Raw genomic sequence first — 18,357 nt, forward strand, 5'->3', positions numbered from 1 at the left:
CGAAACCGCCGACGCTGGTGACCTTTTTCAAATGGCCACAAAAATAACGCAACTATTGGTGACGCGTCATACTGGTGGCCCCTCGGAAAAGATCAACAATATGCCGCATAATATTGGTTAAAAATAATATGAAGGGTAGGAGAAAAAATCTCCAAGCATGAATATGGTTCGGACCAGTTGAGATCTCCAGGATATATAAAGATATGTCATCTATATTCACCAGAGCAGGAACATACAGACAATTAAGAACCTGCTCCATAACCTTTGCAACGTTTGCGGTGTGGAGACCGCAAAGTTTAGAAAGGTCATGGAACATGTGTAACATGGAATACGGAGTGATGCCGATCGGCTTTTTCAATGTATTAGTTCGCTAAATAATAATACCCAGATCGTGTGGTAAAAATTCTTTAAGAGAATATCTCTGCGCTGCTGGAGTATACACTCCTTATTTACACATGTGCGCTGCATGCAGAACTATCATCCTAACCCCCAACGGGGTCTATTATTTACATCGAGCTTGTTCCAAAACGAATTCTCCATCGCAGAAGGATTTCTAAATCCCTTACGCGCTACTCGAGCGCTCAGTAAGGTTACCGCAGAACCCAAAGTTTACCTTTTACCACTTGAATGTACTTCGAAAATACGCTGGAAAGACTGTGTAATGTAAAAGTACTTTCAATAAAGTAAACGCTCTCTCGCAATGAGTAAATATGATATTCCCTTGTGCGATAGGGAATTTGTTTCTGGCAAAGTTTGGTGTACTGTGTATATTTGGAGTAAATGGGCCCAGGTGGCGTCACAATGACAATCCTGCATGCAACGCACACGTATACTATAAGAAGTGCAAACTCTCGCAGCGCAGAGATACTGCACTTCTGGTGGAATTTTTTGCCCCCCGAGTATTACTGTTCTCCAATGGACCCTACCAAAATCCAACCGACCGGTATCACTCTGTCAGGAAACATGGAAACCGCAAATTTTTTATGGCGTTATGCCCTTAGACCTAGAACAGGGTTAGTAGTTTTGCAGCCGTCAAAAGCAGCTAGCGGCTACAGGAACGCGGAGCAAGTGATATTATATTAAAATTTATTGGGAGCAACAAAATTCGGGTTGCAGAACAGTCAAACAGTAAACAGGTACCACACTGTCATACGGGTACGGATAAACAATCATCAGTAGAGGTACCACACTGTCATAGACTCATACGGGTACGGTTACAGAAGTATAACAGCCAATACGGCGGTTAGAAATCGAGGTAGCTCAGCTGAAATCCCAAATTAAACAGCTTGTATCAACAGCCAATCAAAATTTTCCCTGCAACACCCAACTGAAAGATAGCCATCAAGGGAAACGAACACGGATCCCGAACTCTTCCTGTCAGTAACCGCGGTCCCGATCCCGCACGCCTTGGGGAAAAATAAACAGCTCCTATTGCCTGGAGAAACCATTAAACAAATCCCATTCCTCTCGCGAATCCCTGAACACTGTATCATTTATCATTTTAACACTGGAATCCCGGTCGGTTTAGTAGTATAGGACGCCGTTGTGCGCGGCGGTGGACGGCTGCGCGTGGAATGGACCCGATGTTTTCGGTTGGTGGGAGGGGTGTTCGGGGAGCCCGTCGTTGGGGAAGGCGTAGGGGTCGCGGGGCATCCCGGGGAGGTAGACGCGCCGTTGCTGTTCGCCACGTTTCTTGGGGGCTTTGACGCGGCCGGAGAGCGGCACGTGCAGGGTGATGTCCTTCTGGAAACAGTAGTGGATGAACTCCTGCAGTTCGTGGAAGGCCCGCGGGACCATGGTGGAGGGGAGGAGGATGTAGAATAACTTCAGCACTTGCTTTTCGGCCTAGAGACAGAAACATAGCTCATTTCTCAGTGCAGCCATCGCCAGCAGGTCGGGACGCACTAAAACCGTTTAAAAGCGCACTGTACTGCAACCATTAGATTGATCAACGCATAGGCGGCTGCTTCAAGATTAAATGATCAGCATCATTTACAGGTGTACGATGCGGATATAAAGTTGGTCGGATTGTTGTTCGTTTCAAAAGGCTGACATTGTCACATTCGTGATGCGCCATGTGACCATATCGTTGACCGTCATTCAGTCGAACAAACACAAAGTCCGCCGAGCTAGCAGCCTTAGTTTTCTTAGGTTTTCTTATCAGCTTTCATAATCCCCGTCAGGGTGACGGTCGACGCAGTGGCAGTCGACATAGTGTCAGCTGTATTAAAGACGGAAAGGTAACTCACTTTTGTCCCACAGGAGAAGCGCACCATATCGGCGACAGTATGTGGATTGTCCATCACGGAATTGGCTTGAAGAATCACAACCTACACAAACAAACTGCACACCCATGTTGTTGAGTAAAGAAAGCGCATGTTCTTACCGAAATACTGGAGGGCAGACGAAAGTGGTCGGTAACGAAGACCTTCAGCTCCTCGATGCTGACCGTGGAATCGCACATCGTGGCCAGGTTGTCGCGTCGACATGCCTACAAAACACACCAACCCGCTGATTAGTGAACCGAGACGGAAGCGTCACCAGTTGGACATTTCTTCCCTTACCGCTGCTTCTTTTTCCCGTAGTAAGGCTGGGAATTCATCACGGAGATGGGCCCTTTATCAACAGTGAGAAACATTAGAAAAGAAACTTTTTTATACATACCTTCTCCTATACGACAAGCAGACAACCCGGTTAAGGGGATTCAATGTCGTGTCGGTAAACAAAAACCGCGAAGTGTTAACAAAACTAAGATATTGGTACTAAGTTTGTACTTGTATCGTGCTACTTCTTAAAGATAAACCAAGACTATCAAAGCAGATCAACGATTAATCAGTGATCCAGGATTACAGCTTGAACGTATTAATAAATAAAGACTAAGCACATTTATTTTAATCGACACATTTCTCCGAGACAGGTCAATTCTCGACTAAGGTAAATAACGTTTATTTTAACTAGAAATAACCATGAAGGTTAAACCCCCGCGATCACTTACGTCAGGCCGTATTTGTAGGTGAGATGCACTTCGGTGTCGTGCGGCACACTGATCTGTGGTAACCAAGAGGGAGTTTCCGCAGTACCGGTGCTTTCCGCATCCAGTGGATCCAGATTGCAATCGTACACTGCATCGCGAGAAGACACAATACAGCAGGAAGCCTAATCAGCCAATTATATACGACACTTACTGTCGTCTGGATTGTTCTTGAAATAAATGCGCCGACGGGTCATCTCATCTACAAGATTTATCACCATTGACGTCACAACGACAAGGATTCTGTTTACGCACGACACGCTATTGACGCTAATGCAGGCATGCATACTGTGATAGATTTCCGGGAAGAGCTTGTACACGATGGTCTGCAGAGTGGTGTCCTTCCTGCAAAAACAACGACACTCGTGAGATGGGGAAACAAAAACACGAGGGAACCGGTGAGAATCTCGCTACCAAATACTGCCGTTTCAGCTATAACTGTTTTAACTTTATATATTGCATTTTCGGCCGATAATATGTTTTTATTTTGTCAGTGCCTTCTGTAGCTCTTAATTATTGAATTCAGTATATAGGCAATAGCCACCCAAATAACAATAACTGCCAGCGCTGGTAAACTACTTGATAATTAAAATTCAAACATTGGAAAAGCAACGAAAGTCTGTCTTCTCTCGGTTTAAAAACCTATGAGGTGAAGTATTCAACCCAGTCGAAGCATTTCCTTTTACAACAGCTAGACTAAAACGCCGCTTGAGAAAAGCAGTAGAACTCGCTTCTCCAGTTAAATCCCCAAATTTACGACCCAAGAAATGTACCACGTGAGTCGGGTTCTTAATTTGAGGCACGTGATGCTTAATGCTTTTATGTCGCAAAGACATTATCGTGTCAAAAGCACACAGGTGCAGCGGTAATTGTTGTTCGACGAAGATAAAGGGCGGATGTTAGCTAAGAACGCACGACGAGATCCCGAGCACCGGCTAATCGATTTGTCGATCGGCAATCGACAACGGGAACACCATGCCGCATCGATCTCCCGGTACATGTAAAAAGCGCAGAGCGTACACCAGTGAAGTCTACTCGGAGATCCGGATGTGTTAATCGAACCGTCTGTTCTGCCTTACGTAATCCCGACAGAAAAACAGCGCTGAAGAAAGTACTCACTGATTCTAGTATCATTCTACTCCGACGAAACAAAAGAAATAGCAAAAATACTTTTCATAACAACTCAAGTTCTCAACCGCCCCAGGCGGCTACTAACCGTAAGCTGATTAAGTATACAAAGTGCGAGCACCGGCGATAATAATAGTTTTTAATGGGCCGTTCTAATGCGCCGCCGCTGGTGTACGGCTTTTTCATAGCGCATTCCGTTGCTACGCTTAAGCTGAAACTTCAACACACACATACAGCCGCAGCGTGTGTTGACGCTGCACCACGTGCACCGCCACTCAATGACGACCCAATTTATCGACGGTACGAGACGCTCACCGCGGGTACCACCGCACGGCGCAGTAATCGCGTCCAGCAATCGAACCCAAGGCAACGAAAAACTCATGTAATTAAACTACCAAATTTTCATGCCAACTCTGGTATGCCATCGTAACGGTACATACGGCATGAATTCGAATACGGTTCTGTTGACTATCGACTATCGAGCCTACAACGTTACAACAAAATTCACAGTGTGGCACAACGTTGGCACTGTGAAGGCGTTATCTAAAAGCGCCATCAGTTAGAATTTAGAAAAAAAACCTTAGGGTACTTCTAAGTTCTAAGAACCCTGTTATATCACTGAGCAACCGCAATCTGCTATTTGCTTTCTGACCTCCTTGGAGGCATCCGCAGTTTTCCCATAAATATTTCATAATCATACCTTTAAAGCTTTTCAAGAAAACAGTAGATCCTGAAATTCTGAATGTGGCAGAAAAACAACGACTGCGCAGAACGATGAAATATATTTCGCCGCATTCTCCTAACTTCATCAAAAACTCACAGTATTAAAAAAACAGCAAATCAATCAAAACGATATGTGAGATTTTAAAAATGGTGTTCAAAGCGTAATTTATAATTGCTTGGGGAAAACAGAATCAGTCGGACCAGACCCTGATATGAGCGTCACCCCATTCAGCTAAACCCCGCAACAATGTTCATAAGACTATTTCACTTTTCACTAAACCAGAATCAGAACACTTCGATTTTCGAATAAGATATCGAAAATATTTTTAAAAAGGTAAAGAATAATATCATGAGCAAACGGGAATTAAAATGCACAAACTGAAACAACCAACTCGGGCGCAACCGTTACTGGTTCGATTTAAACAACCCAACTAGCGCGGCAAGGTTCAACCGTAACTTTGAATTTGCGATGCATGACTTTAATACACAAATACTTAACCTATTTGCATTTGCGGGAAATACCAAAAATCTTGAAAACATTTTTCTTGCAAATTTACGTAACAATCACTGTACGGTGCAGTATCGAACACAGATCGCAAATAGCTGCGATTCTGCATCCCGATGCTGCAGCATCCCAGATCCTTCTGTGGACTTACTTACCAGCTACTACATCAGTATTCTACCGTAAACAGACTTAAAAAACCCAGGATAACACCTACTTGAGACAGGTTAACGGACGGGCATGGATGTATGTGTTGCACTCGGGCAGAGGACACACCGTGGACCGAGCGCAATGTCGCACGATGCAGGTCTTACAAACTGCAAGGCAAACCCAAGAGAAAAATCATCCACTGCGCGTGAAACCGTGGTGCATCCCACCGCCTACTTACAGCTATGCCCGCATTCCGGCAGGACGCTGGCATCCACCAGGAACCCCTGGCATAATTTACAGCTCATCAGCGGCGTCAGCGAACTGACGGCAATCTTCAGGACGCAATCCATCGTCATACACCCAAAAGGTTAGTTTCTCCTTTCTCAGCGTCGGTTTCACGAAACGGGAGGCACTGTGTGTTTCGGCTGCAGTGATTTCAACGACGCTCACACGACCTGTAGAAACAGTTCCGAATTCACCGCATCAAAATGATCAGCGCAATACACACACGTTGCAGAATTCCATCTGCTGATTACACGCGTCCGATACAGATTACACGGCAACCATTTGGCCGCGACGTGTGTGAGTGAGTGTGTGTCTGTGCGACTGTGTGTAACTGTGTATCGCATGCGCTAGCAGGCAATTTGGCCTGCGTGTGCAGAGTTGCAGTCTCTGTGCGCGCTGCTGTGTAGTGTGTGCACACAGCCTTCGACGGCGCATTGAACATTTCATTCACCGTGCGTCTGATAATAATGGAAGCGTACATTTATAAGCAAGAGAGAGACAGACCATCGCGCTCCGGTGTCTTACCAACGCCCGCCCCTGTCTGCCTTCTTCTTCGCCATACACACCGGCCCAATACTGAATACATACCGTTGCAGTTGTTACGGATACTGCGTCTCTCTCTCTATCTGGCCAGTCATGGAGATGCTGGCTGATTCAGTTGGGTATTCACAAAAGCATTTCCTACTTTGCTCATTCACTGAATCATCTTTGTTTAGCGCGGTCAGGGATAATGTTGCTACGAAGTGTGACTATGGTCCAAAGAAAAATAATAGACCCTTCTTTACGCTTGGGAACGGTGGTAGGAGATAAAAGTACAGATTACCTTTATTAAGTAGGTATCTCATAAAACTTTTAAGCACCGCACCTCGATTTTTCTTATATTTCGGTCAGTTTAAATATACGGTTTCTTATTTTGGTCACCGGTCACTTACACCACCCCCCATGTGGCGCGCTACATGAATAGCTGCCGATCGCAGAACGTACTTTTTGATTTCTGTTTCACCGGTCGGCAGTCATCAAAACAAAATTGACAATATTGGAATTTAAAATTTCTGAAATTTGCAAACGTGGGAGAGCGGCTCTTTTACATTGCACTTGGTCCAGTTCCTGTTGTTCGTTTGGTCTCCTTATGGAAATATTTGTATGTTTCATGCTTCGAAATTCATGAACGAAGTCTTTACTATGAAAGGTATTCATTTTTAACACTAAGTGACCGAAATATGAAAAGCATACATAGAAAATCCGAAGTATGAGAATAAAAAGTAAAAACCAGATCAGCTACCGTATTTTTCGAATTTAAAGCCTCATCTATAAATACGATATAAGTCTTCATACCTCCTAATTCTAAAATACTCCCGCTCTTGTTTTTGTTCTGAAAATGCATTGTGGAAATGCACTACGACGCGAGCCTTTCCCGGTTGTTGATGAAAACTGAAATTTATTCAGTTGGCTTGAAGTTCAGTACATATGCGGTGCGCTAATGGTACTTAATGAACAATGAAACTACTAAAAACTTTTATGAGCATGAGTGCATCTTACACTAGGGACAGTCGCTTACTGAATAAAAAACGACTACGTAATCACAATTTTTCTCATGCAGGTACTTTTATATGTATTTTTACAAACATAAAGGCCTAAAACGAAGAATGTGTCACTCCTCCCTGAAGGGATTTACAGCCATAGGTGTGGTGCTGCTTTAAGCAGGAAAGAACAAGGCGTGGTACAAGCTTACGGTTAATACCACAATGCTATTTTCCATTGCGACTTTGGATCATTATACTGGAAAAGGTTCATGTAAAGACTGCGTAAAGAATAAAGGGCTAATTTGTAATTTTTCTTTCCTTCTACTTTGTTTCCTTGATACTTTAGTAATTCTCGGTAATGGATCAAAACTTAACTTCCTCTGCGCATTGCCAAGAGTCGACAGAAGCTCCCAAAATGACAAATTTTTGGTTGCCTTTGTCTAAGAATTAGATTTCGGTTAGCCACGTACACTTTCGTACCTGATTATTTCTTCACGTTGTAGACTTCCTAGTTGAAGTATACCGTATTTTGACTTTTCACACACACCGTTCCAGTCGTTCTCCACCTTTATATACTGCACCAGTGTAAACGCTACTTATTAGCGGTTGTTTACTGCCCAATAAACATAGACCGTAACAAAAAGCGTAAGTTCTTTCCTAACTGTAAATTAATACAAACTGGCTGCTTCTGTTCCAGAGGAAAACATTCAGAGTATCATTACGATGATACATACTCAAACAATAATAATTAAAAGCCACTGGACAAGATTCTTTCCTTCTAAAAAAGACATATTTTATGTCAAAACTATAAGGTTGCGTGGAAACACGTGGCCAATATTAGGTACTGTACAAACAGTGTATCAACTTTTAAAAGAAGTATTTTCATTGAGCGCCTTATGACTGATGTGAATCTATTGATTTATTGTAAGCGCGCTTAATCATCGCCGGTACGGTATGGCTCATGTTATGAAACCACGATGCCGCAGTGCAGATTGTCGGCGTTAAGTCGGCGCGTGCAGAGCGTGGGCTTTCCCTTAAACTTATAAGTAATCATATGACCATATTTTTTATGTCCGTACAGAACCGGTTCTGGCATCTGGCACATACTCTGTGTCACATTTACTTCTGTAGTTTACTGATATCACTTCCTTTGATACTTGCTGGTGATGGACTTCGACTCGTAGATAGGGGCTCAATAATCTTGAGCCTCGAACTGAATAATTGTTATGTTGCTAGAAGCTTAAAAGTTAGAACACTAGTGTTTGAATACAACTTTGATATACTTCTACCTATCATTCACCGTATATCAATATTTTTTCAATATCATTTCCCTATTGAATTTCTCACTGAGCGCATCCGGAGTTTATAGCTTCACGGCAATAAGCACAATTAAGACTGAACAAAAAATATTGTATAAGCTCGATAGATTTGCACTACAGAGTCTGGTATACGGAAAAATCAAGCTCAGTATAGAAACAGGTTACATTTACAGTATCACTTAAGATCCACGTGTGCGCCGACCGTTTGGAGAGAAGCTTGTGCTCAGTGCCCGGAAAGTAGACAACTGCGCCCGGACCTGAAAGTGGCACAAATTTGTCGGGCGGATACAGTAATCAAAGGCATCCAAATAAAATACTTGCTGCATGGGCAATATAATAATAAATAATAATAACTGGTTTATTGTCCTTTGCTACGAGGCGTCGCTTCCTTTTAAGCTAAGACAGAAAATTCTAAATAAGAAGTAAACAAAAAGCGTGGCATCATGACAGTAACCAAAGATGCAAATTTAGGAGTTTGCAGTGCATTGATTTAGGAAAATAAATGTACCAGCATCAAAAATATTCGTTCGATTTAGAATTCAAACAAGCTATGGGGCAGATAAAATTTAAGTATCTTTAACAAACAAAGGATGCTTCTTAATCCATGCAGGGTCGTCCCAGTTAATGCGATCCAATTCAACCTGGAACGTGCATGTTGATTGATAGGATTCCATAAGAAAAGACAGTTCGTTCCACAAAGAGTCAGTTCGTTTAGAAGCAAGCCATGGACGGCAGTCACCGTTGTACCGCAGACAGACGTTGGAGCCGGTGCTATCGGAAATGGATGTTGAGTCAATGATGCCGAGTTTAACCTGCAATAAATTCAAGCGCAGCAACCGGACTAACCAAAGGAAGAATGCAAAGGTCACCTAAAGGCACTTTGGAAAACTTCAGGTTGTAAATAAAAATCAGTGCTTTTTTAATGCGGCGCAATTTTAAATTGTCCCACTGCAGCTCTTTTAGGCGTTCCTCAATATATCAAAGTAACATGTCCGGTGTGGCCATTTCATGGCCAAACCGATAAAGAGTGACCTCTTTCTAGATTGATACCTATTCCAGTTTTCGTAAAAATTGTGTAAGCTCCCGCCGATGCTGCAAACCGCTTGGAATAAGAGTCATTACACGACTATGCGCCTATGCTAACGACTCTCCACAAATGACAAAACACGATACCGGTTTTCTATCGCAAACTGGAACCGCCATCTTAGGGCGGAAATATGGTCTGCACTGTGTCTAATTCGCTCACAACCCAGCAGCATATATACTGTAAGTAAGAAAACAATGTTGGAGTAGGATTATGGGTTCGCGACCAATGACAATTTTTTTAGTTTCTTAGTGTTACTTCTCCGGAAGCAAATGCATTTGATACGAAATGACGTGGATCAAATGACTATACGTCAAGTGTTCTGTTCGAATTCGAAGTTGCCTGACATCCGCTGCATTGCTCCTGCGAGCGGAAAAGCACTGGATAGCCAGACTGACGTCAGATTTCCTTTAGTTTAACCTGTTAGGCTGTGATCATCTCTCCTAGAATAAACGAGCCAAGGAGGCTAAACATTAAAATTCGCTTACTATGACCACATCAAACGCAATATAAAGCGGCCCTCAACATTATTATACTATTGCGAATTATTATACTAGTAATTTTAACGGTTCTAAGGATGTACTTATTGCATTACACTGGAGATCATACTGACAACATTCGACAACGAGTATTGCAAAAGCCGCAGCTGACAGCGGAAACAGCAGCTCGGTGCATAAAAACACTTTATAAGGAGATGTAGGGTTGTAACGGTCGGAGTACTATAATTATGTGGCTACCAAACAATTAGTACCGAAATACAACGCGGAAGTGAGGCATAGAAACTCCGGACCGTTACACATTTAACTTAGGTTTAGGATGTAATTTTTTTATGTAAAGTAGAGCAGTAATATGCATTTACTGAACACATAATACGTCATGCGGGCCTTTACTATTTAAACATATTTCTTATTGATTTTCATTTACGTGAAAGCGGTGAAACCAATATGAACCTCATTTTCCTATCATTTATTTTTACATTCGCTCTAACATTTTTAAGGCGTCTAAAGACAATCACATGTTTTTTTATATTTTTCTTGTTCTGTTCGAGCTTGCCGGCATCAAATAGCCGGAACATGATCGTCATTCAGACAAACTTGCATAAATCTTTGAAATCCCGCTGTGTGCGAAGATCGGTTGAATTGCACCAGTGTGCGAACAAAGCATAAAAAGCAGATTTATCGGATTAAAAGCGCTAAATAGGTAAACTTTTGCAGTGTTTTCATAACAAACCGGAAAGCGAGTCGGTATAAAAACCCAGGTAAAAACAATCTCTTTCTAATCGCCCCCACTTCCGCTGCCGCTTCCGTTGTCTCTTCCTCCGGACTGCACTACTTGTGGCTGGGAGTTGCTCTGGCCCATCTAGCGCCGAAACAACAATTACATTTCGTCGTCCTGGTTTTTAATGTATAACCCTGATGGCTTACCATGGCCATCAACGCCGCCAGACTCGCGCCGTTTCCTCCACCGCCGCCGCCGCCACCACCATTTCCGTCTTGTCTACCGGTACCCTTTCCGCCGCCACCACCGCCACCACCGCCACCATTGCCCATCATCTAATCGATAAATAAAATTGAAAGCATCACTGAGCAGCCGTTACATCGATCAGCAGCTGATCATCACTTACTTGCATCATCAGCTATCAAACAAAGAACAGAATTACTAAAGAAATTTTTTGAAAGGTACATGTGTATGTATAAATCCGTTTTTTAACTCACTAAATTTTGCATCATCTGTTGGTTATTATTATTATTGTTGGACTGATATTGCGGTCGGCTATGGTGACTGTGACTATCACCACCGTCACGCTCAGTTTTCCCGGTTAGTGCACTGCGGGTCTTGGTACTGAAGGACGATATCAGTGCCGCTGGATCGGACGTTTCTGCCAAACACCCGATGTTACTGTTAACCCAATTATAATTCGCAGCAAACAAAAATAGTTTTCATAAACATTTCCTTTATAGTTTTCATAAACTTTTTTTTGTATATCGCTGTATTACTAATTGAAATCAGACAGTTGGACGTGCTTTTTCACCACTGTAGGCTTACTGTTGGCCAGGCCGGAGAAGATATTATGCAGAAACGGAAGGATTGCCTGCACTAAAATACAATGCACTCAGTAAACCATACTGAATCTGCAAACTGCTGTGTCAGCACTTACAATGGCCCCCGGCACCAGTAGCGTTACCGCCGAGAACTGCGAGAAGGTCTGCCAAAAAAATAAACCGAGTACAGATACACAATTTAAAGGACTAAAACGCTCGTCCAGAAGATAGGAAACGGGATTGCAACTGCTACCGGCCAAAAACGCGCCAAAGAGTTTTTTAGGCAGCGGCTATCTATTCAAATGCAACGGGGAAACGCGATATGCGTGATGGGTACAATCCCCGAACAGGATAGCATCGAAGAAGTGTTTTTATTATAAATTATATTCTGCTTTTGTACTAGCATTGTGATACTTATTAAAGGTCGTATGCAATTTAAAGAACATGTAATTGCTATAGAAACACCAAGGGTTCAAAAAATACCATGAAATTATTCAGTACTTCTATGTAAGGTAACTAAACTGCTGCATCAGCACTTACGATGGCCGCCGGCTCCAGTACCGTTACCGCCGAAAAAGTCTGCCAAAACATAATGCGAATACACATACACAATTAACAGATCACTGCTTATTTTAATAAGCTACAACAAAAATGATGCAGCACTTCTATGTAGGATGACTAAACTACTGCATCAGCACTTACGATGGCCGCCGGCTCCGGTGGCGTTACCGCCGAAAACGTCTGCCAAAAACATAATGCGAGAGATACAGATACACAACTGAGGGAACAGATAAACCTAATATCTACTTTTTCGTACGGTGACTTGATTTTCGTTTCAGAAATTACATGAACGGCCACAAAACACGATAAATCTACTAAACGTACTGTGCAGGAAGGAAAAAAATCCCCGTTTCATTTGCTCGCGCTCCTGATCGGACAACTTGCGCTGCTGTGTGCCGTTATGGTGACCAAAGTGCGTGCCGTTATGGTGACCGAAATGTGTGCCGTTATGGTGACCATGACCATGGTGGGTGCCGTTATGCTCGTGCCCAGCTGAGCGGTGACCGCCGTGGTGGTGGTGTCCATGCGGCTTCGCACTATCACCGGCGCCGGTCTGTTCTGCCGCGGCCGTCAGCTGCGGGCCGTCCGGCCCACCGTGAGGCCGTCCGTGGCCGTGATGATGCTGATGTTGTTGCCCTTCGTTTCCACTATGGTTGCCATGGTGATGCCCGTGGCCGTGTCCGTGATGGCCGGATTGGTTGGCGGGCTGGACACGCGAAGGATCGGGCTGGGGCAGGCCGGTAGGGGCGTTGGGTATGGTGGCGGAGGCATCAGGCCCACTCACGGCCTAGATATTTAGAACTGTTACCCGAGACAGTTCCGCTTCTTGCTTTCACTTAAAGTTTTGAAATTATGAATATCAGCGCTGGTACGTCTAAGTAATTGTTAATTAATAACAAACAACGTTCGTCTGACAGGCATTATTACATATTGCATGGACACTGACTGCGGTGACAAATTAAATTCACATGGAAAAAAAAGAAACCAAGCAAGCCGGTCAGTAAGATTCATCCACAGATCACAACGGCAATCGATTTTTATTGCAAACAGTAACAGTCATTAAGTTGACATAAAAAGTACATAAATACCTAGTTTTCAATGAACTGTAAATTTGTAATTATTTTTATAATAAGAGACACTCACTTGCGTCAGAGCCACGGTCGCCGTTACGGCTAAGGTTACAGCCAAAAATAAGAGCCTCATTTTTAGCTGTTGTCCCAGTCGATCAAGGAAATCACTACTGATCTAAACAGCCACGGGTGTATACATTTTTCTTTCCGTTTTCCCTGCCGTCCACTTCAAAGCCGTCGGGTATCAAGGTCAGAGTCAGCGTATACAGAATTCTTCCCGCATCAGCATGTATTTCCGCTGTAACACGCGCAAGAATGTGAGAGTCACTTCAAAAATACGACTTTTCAAGTGCATTCACGTGTTGTCAGTGTATCTAGAGAATGCCGTAATGAGAAAGCGTTTTCAAAAGCATCAGGCTGTCTGCAAGCAAATTACCTGTAACAAAAGTACTACTTTTAATTTTGTGCTATGGTTATGATTTGATCATTCTATCTGTACACTTTTTCTCTCTCATAGTACTGTTTTAATCAGAACGGAATTTCCGAAATTGACACTAAAGTGCAAATATTACGCCTCAAATATAAGAAAACGAGTAAACTTTATTTCAAAAATTTCGTATTTAAGGGTGACCAGTATACTACCTCGTAAACCGCGTATGCAGCATTATCAACGTTGTGAACGGTAATTGTTCCCCTATTTAAGAGGGGGGGGCTGGTGGGGCCATGGCCACCCCGTAACTTGGACATTGAAAAAATTCTCAAGAGGGGGGTATATTGCGAAATTTTTTACGGCCGAGGTCGCCAAAAAATCGAGAGAATACTCCCCCTTGACCCATAGGTCCCATACAGTTTTGGAAGGTTTACTTTAGTGCAAGCCGGCGACCAGCGTTAACACAGCTTCGGCAAGCTCAATAGTTACTGAGCTTTGTCGAATCCATGGTAAACGCCCGCGCCCGCAAATACTGAAAGTGGCGCGTCGAGGACAGCCGAGCATATAAACAGTAACATGTAGGGGTATAAGTTGAGCGGAATTACGATAATTATAACACTTACGTTGCCGTTGCCAATCTATTTGCAGTCGCTAATTTCTAATCACCCGCCCATGAGGAATCCTAATTCCTGTATCTGCAAACTAATACGTACTCCTAGTATTCAATGTATTTAATAACACGAACTCTCTGGCAGATGGAAAATTATGCGGCATTACAAATTCGCGAAGCGAGAAAACTACTGTTGTTTTGTTCATGCATTTCCGGTATGTACTGTATTATTATCATCAGATTCCCTGTTTATAACACTGCATGTTGATACTGGACACGTATTGCATATTAATGCTGGGGGGGGGGGTATTCGATCGTTTTTGTCTTTTGTGGGCCCAATGGGACATCCACATCACATGACGTACTCTGGCTAGATTATTAGGATGGCCTCTTTAGAGTGTATGGCGAGCTGTCGATATTGATCCCTAAAGAATTCTCAGTCACCGATGAACACGGGCACACTGCAAGGTTAATTAGTCTGTTTACACTGACTCGTTTACCTTTGCCGCCGAAGTATGGTGGCTACACAGTACAGTACGTATTTATCTACCGGAATATACAGAGTACATACTCACATTAAAGTATTAGACAATACAAACGATTCGGAAAATAAAGAAGTGACATATAGTACTCCTGTAACAAATCGGAACGCGAGGCAACCATGACTGTTTCGTCTATGCGTTTCCGGTACTGTTATCATCAGGTGATCGCTGTCCGCAAGAAGCGTTGCTGTCGTTTCCATTTGCCAGTTCCGCGAAGACCAACATGCAGCTGACGAGCGCTGCTGCCATCTACAGTACACGAAAAACCGATACCATGAGACGAAAAATTAAACTATCGAATCATTTTGTTTTTAACAGGTTTTCCACCCAGGCCGACTTGCGGTTTGCGCAGATTCAAATTATTGTTGTAAAGATTACGATATAAATGCCGTTTGTAATTCTGTTTGTCCTTGCTGGTGTACGAGCATTATACATTGCTTCTTCCTTTCCGTTAATTACCGTTTACTATCTTTGGATCAAAAGTCAATCATTCTTGTGTTTTTGCTTTCGTATTTGACAGGAGTTACCTGAGCGGCTATTTCTCTTGTGATCATTATTCCAAAGAGAGTAAAGCACGGCGGATTGTGTTTTAACCGTCGCAGATAGAATTTCTGCCAGTCGGATCCTGATCCCTGCGGGCTGGATTCTCGATGTGTCTCCCAATACGTCTCTACGATCTCCACCAGCTTTTGGCTCTAATCAAAAATTTAACGAGACAATGACTTGAGACAGCAGAATGCCAGGGGAAAATAACAGATTGTTTTACTGATAGTAAATAATCGAATTGTCATCGGTAAGTCCCTCAAGCTGCATACCTATGCCGTGAAATTATTCGACTTGGTGTAAACATCGGTGACAATAAACGTGCGCCTTTTACCTGTTCGGTTGAGTAGCAGCAGACAGCGGTTATTACCATCATGATAGCCTGCGAATGAATAAAAACCTCCAGCTGGCTTCCTTGGTCGATAGTGCGCGTTTTCGCATACTCCAGACTCATCTCAAAAGCATAATACACCAAATAGCCCAGTGCCGCACAGAAGCGAATTCCACAGATGATCGATACATACGCATCCACTTCCCTCACCATAACACTCAATTCCGCGTGCGCGACACAGTCCTCCAGTGGAAGCAAGTTTTCCTTGTCTAGCTTGTCCCGCACTCTCAGCGCCAGTGTACGGAAGATCAGACTTGTGGTCAGCGCCAAGAATAAGGCTAAACCCAGGGTAACGTACCTGCCGAGGAACACCACACGCAACACCGCATCATAGCTGTGTACAAGAATTTCGATGTAATACGGCGGAATACTGGCCGCGAAGCGCTGGGCATTTTCGTTCACATCGCTGGCAAACAGTTCCCCGGTATCAAAATGGAAAATTAAGAAGATGGTGCTGGCCGTTACGGCGCTGCCATACGCTGCAATCCCGGCTATCAGTATGAGCTTATGGTTCCTGGTTAACATATGTCCATACTCCGTATCCAACCTTTTAACCAAATCGATAATGCGTTGGCTGGCTGCCCACATCAGGAACATGTTTGGTATATCGGTGAAACAGAGCAGGCCATTGACGGTCTCCACGATAACGATGGAGAATTTCCCAGAGCGACCGGCAACGTCCGCCATGATGTCCAGGGCGTAGAAGCAGCTAGCAGCGACCAGCAGTGTAGCGTACAGCCCCATAACGGCACGCAAAAGCAGCGTGCATGTCGCAGTTGTTCTTACTGGAAAGTAGAAGTAGCCGCATATCTGCGCCCCGATCAGACCCGGCTTGGTGACCGACCATATGAAACCGTGTGGACCAGTCGGACGAGTGTCGGCCTTATTGTGCGCTGTTTCGATCATTTTTGGTTTGATGACAACATTGGCCTTCCACATTTTCTTTGTCATAGACGCCAGAAACAGGGCAGCGTCGAGTATTACTTTCCGCAGATTACAGGATACCGCGCAGCTTTCCGACTAGGTGACAGAAAATTTGTAAGTACTTACTCATTAACAGTACATACGTAAAAAATCTTAGCCGGAAGTACAGTACTCGCCCATTGGAGGAGAGTATGATTTGCCACTCACTATTAAGAATTTACAAATCGTATAGTTAGTGTTGCACTGCCGAATAGTATGGGTTGCGTTTCCATCATTTCAATCCTTTTATGGATCCCAGGGGATAATTCAATCACACAAACTCCAGCAAAGATTATCAAGAGGGATTACTGCGGCGATAGATTGTAGGACAAGCTCTCGGGAGTATTCCCTTGAGAATTCTTTTGCAGTTCAATGCCACAGTGAGATAGGTTACACTACATTTCATTGCTAGTGTGCACTTCGGAAGTGCTGATGTTCCAACAGCCAAACAATTTCACGGGTTACCGAACGAAATATTGCAGGCCTCGCTTTGACATTTTTTTAACGCAGACAGGTTCTTTTGCCGCATTGTCCGAGAGCGGACCGATGCACCCGGGCGAGCTGACGCGCCGGCACTGCATTCAGCCGAACGGAATAAGATCCACTGAATAGATTCGGATGCTCCAGGAACGCATTGATTGCTCTGAACGTCCTTTGCATAGTAAGCTTTAACGCTTTGGATCACACGCAATAACCATGGGTTTACGATACTGTCAGTCTAAAACGGTTCAGAATGCTTGAAAAAGGTTTGCCCAAGTCAATGTCGCCGGCATAGAAAGTGACATGATGTGTAAAAGAAACTCCATCTCGCTGCAGCCGATAAAAATTGATGTGAAATGCGATACTGTATCACCAGAATTAAAACCGGGAGAGTGTTGGCTCAGCCGCCAAGCAGGGTGTTCAGATATTTTGCGGTGACAGGAAACGCAAAACGAAACTATCTGTTGACGATCAATTTGTAGCGCAAATGTATCAACCAGTGTTAAATAAGAAAAGGGAACGCTTGATCGAAAACAGAATTGTGCAGCATACTCAAATGAACAACATGGTTCGTTTTTTATACTGGTAGAAGACAGACATGCTTATACCTAACGTACGTAGCGCTTGATTTCAAACATGTGGAAAGAAAGAATAAATATTTCCCGCACAAGCAGTAGACAGGATTCCGCGGAAACCAGAACCAACCTCCAGTTTGTTCCCAAGCCAACTCTGACATGGCGGATGATTCAAGTGTTAAGCATCACTGCCCAAATACTGGGCTACTTTTATTATCCCATCGACGGTCGCCCACGTCTACAGATCTTCCTCCGTATCGTCATGCTGTTATACGCCGGAATCATTACGACAGCCAACGTCTTCCACGTGTACGATACATTCCGCAGCGGAGACTGGACCACCACGCGATTCTCCATCGTCATCGTGCAGAGCATCAGCGTCATGCTGTCCTTTTCCGATGTACC

General features: G+C 43.7%; 2 protein-coding genes across 4 annotated transcripts; both read right to left on the reverse strand.

The window, feature by feature from the left end:
- Positions 1 to 1,051: 1,051 nt before the first annotated feature.
- LOC129596477 (polycomb complex protein BMI-1-like) lies at positions 1,052 to 8,181 on the reverse strand. Of its 2 annotated transcripts, none has more exons than XM_055493770.1 (10): positions 8,077 to 8,181; positions 5,773 to 5,989; positions 5,602 to 5,701; positions 3,321 to 3,376; positions 3,186 to 3,233; positions 2,996 to 3,122; positions 2,565 to 2,616; positions 2,387 to 2,491; positions 2,250 to 2,330; positions 1,052 to 1,845 (listed from the first exon to the last, which is right to left on the reverse strand). In XM_055493770.1, the coding sequence occupies exons 2-10, from the start codon at positions 5,888 to 5,890 to the stop codon at positions 1,525 to 1,527; spliced, it is 1,008 nt and encodes a 335-aa protein (XP_055349745.1). In that variant the 5' UTR covers positions 5,891 to 5,989; positions 8,077 to 8,181; the 3' UTR covers positions 1,052 to 1,524. The 2 variants fall into 2 exon arrangements, with proteins under 2 accessions (XP_055349745.1, XP_055349744.1); XM_055493769.1 differs by lacking the exon at positions 8,077 to 8,181 and adding an exon at positions 7,823 to 8,065.
- Positions 8,182 to 10,747: 2,566 nt separating this feature from the next.
- LOC129596476 (uncharacterized) lies at positions 10,748 to 13,651 on the reverse strand. 2 transcript variants are annotated; one of them, XM_055493768.1, is made up of 10 exons: positions 13,492 to 13,651; positions 12,673 to 13,135; positions 12,490 to 12,528; positions 12,328 to 12,366; positions 11,904 to 11,951; positions 11,792 to 11,842; positions 11,461 to 11,624; positions 11,370 to 11,404; positions 11,170 to 11,298; positions 10,748 to 11,104 (listed from the first exon to the last, which is right to left on the reverse strand). In XM_055493768.1, exons 1-8 carry the CDS (start codon positions 13,549 to 13,551, stop codon positions 11,402 to 11,404), a joined length of 867 nt encoding a protein of 288 aa, XP_055349743.1. In that variant the 5' UTR covers positions 13,552 to 13,651; the 3' UTR covers positions 10,748 to 11,104; positions 11,170 to 11,298; positions 11,370 to 11,401. The 2 variants fall into 2 exon arrangements, with proteins under 2 accessions (XP_055349743.1, XP_055349742.1); XM_055493767.1 differs by having other exon boundaries at positions 11,170 to 11,381.
- Positions 13,652 to 18,357: the final 4,706 nt, after the last annotated feature.

Source organism: Paramacrobiotus metropolitanus, unplaced genomic scaffold (assembly GCF_019649055.1).
Source record: "Paramacrobiotus metropolitanus isolate TYO unplaced genomic scaffold, Prichtersi_v1.0 Parri_scaffold0000091, whole genome shotgun sequence".
NCBI lineage: Eukaryota > Metazoa > Tardigrada > Eutardigrada > Parachela > Macrobiotidae > Paramacrobiotus > Paramacrobiotus metropolitanus.

Excerpts from the sequence above, each read along its gene's own strand:
- LOC129596476 (XM_055493767.1), bottom strand. The coding sequence starts at position 13,551 with ATGAGGCTCTTATTTTTGGCTGTAACCTTAGCCGTAACGGCGACCGTG. Across the intron at positions 12,367-12,489 it reads CACCGGAGCCGGCGGCCATC|ACTTTTTCGGCGGTAACGGT; the intron begins GTAAGTGCTGAT and ends ATGTTTTGGCAG. Across the intron at positions 11,382-11,460 it reads AACAGATGATGCAAAATTTA|CTGATGATGCAAGTAAGTGA; the intron begins GTGAGTTAAAAA and ends TTTGTTTGATAG.
- LOC129596477 (XM_055493770.1), bottom strand. The coding sequence starts at position 5,890 with ATGACGATGGATTGCGTCCTGAAGATTGCCGTCAGTTCGCTGACGCCG. Across the intron at positions 3,377-5,601 it reads CGTCCGTTAACCTGTCTCAA|GAAGGACACCACTCTGCAGA; the intron begins GTAGGTGTTATC and ends TTGTTTTTGCAG. Across the intron at positions 2,617-2,995 it reads ACCTACAAATACGGCCTGAC|GGCCCATCTCCGTGATGAAT; the intron begins GTAAGTGATCGC and ends CTGTTGATAAAG.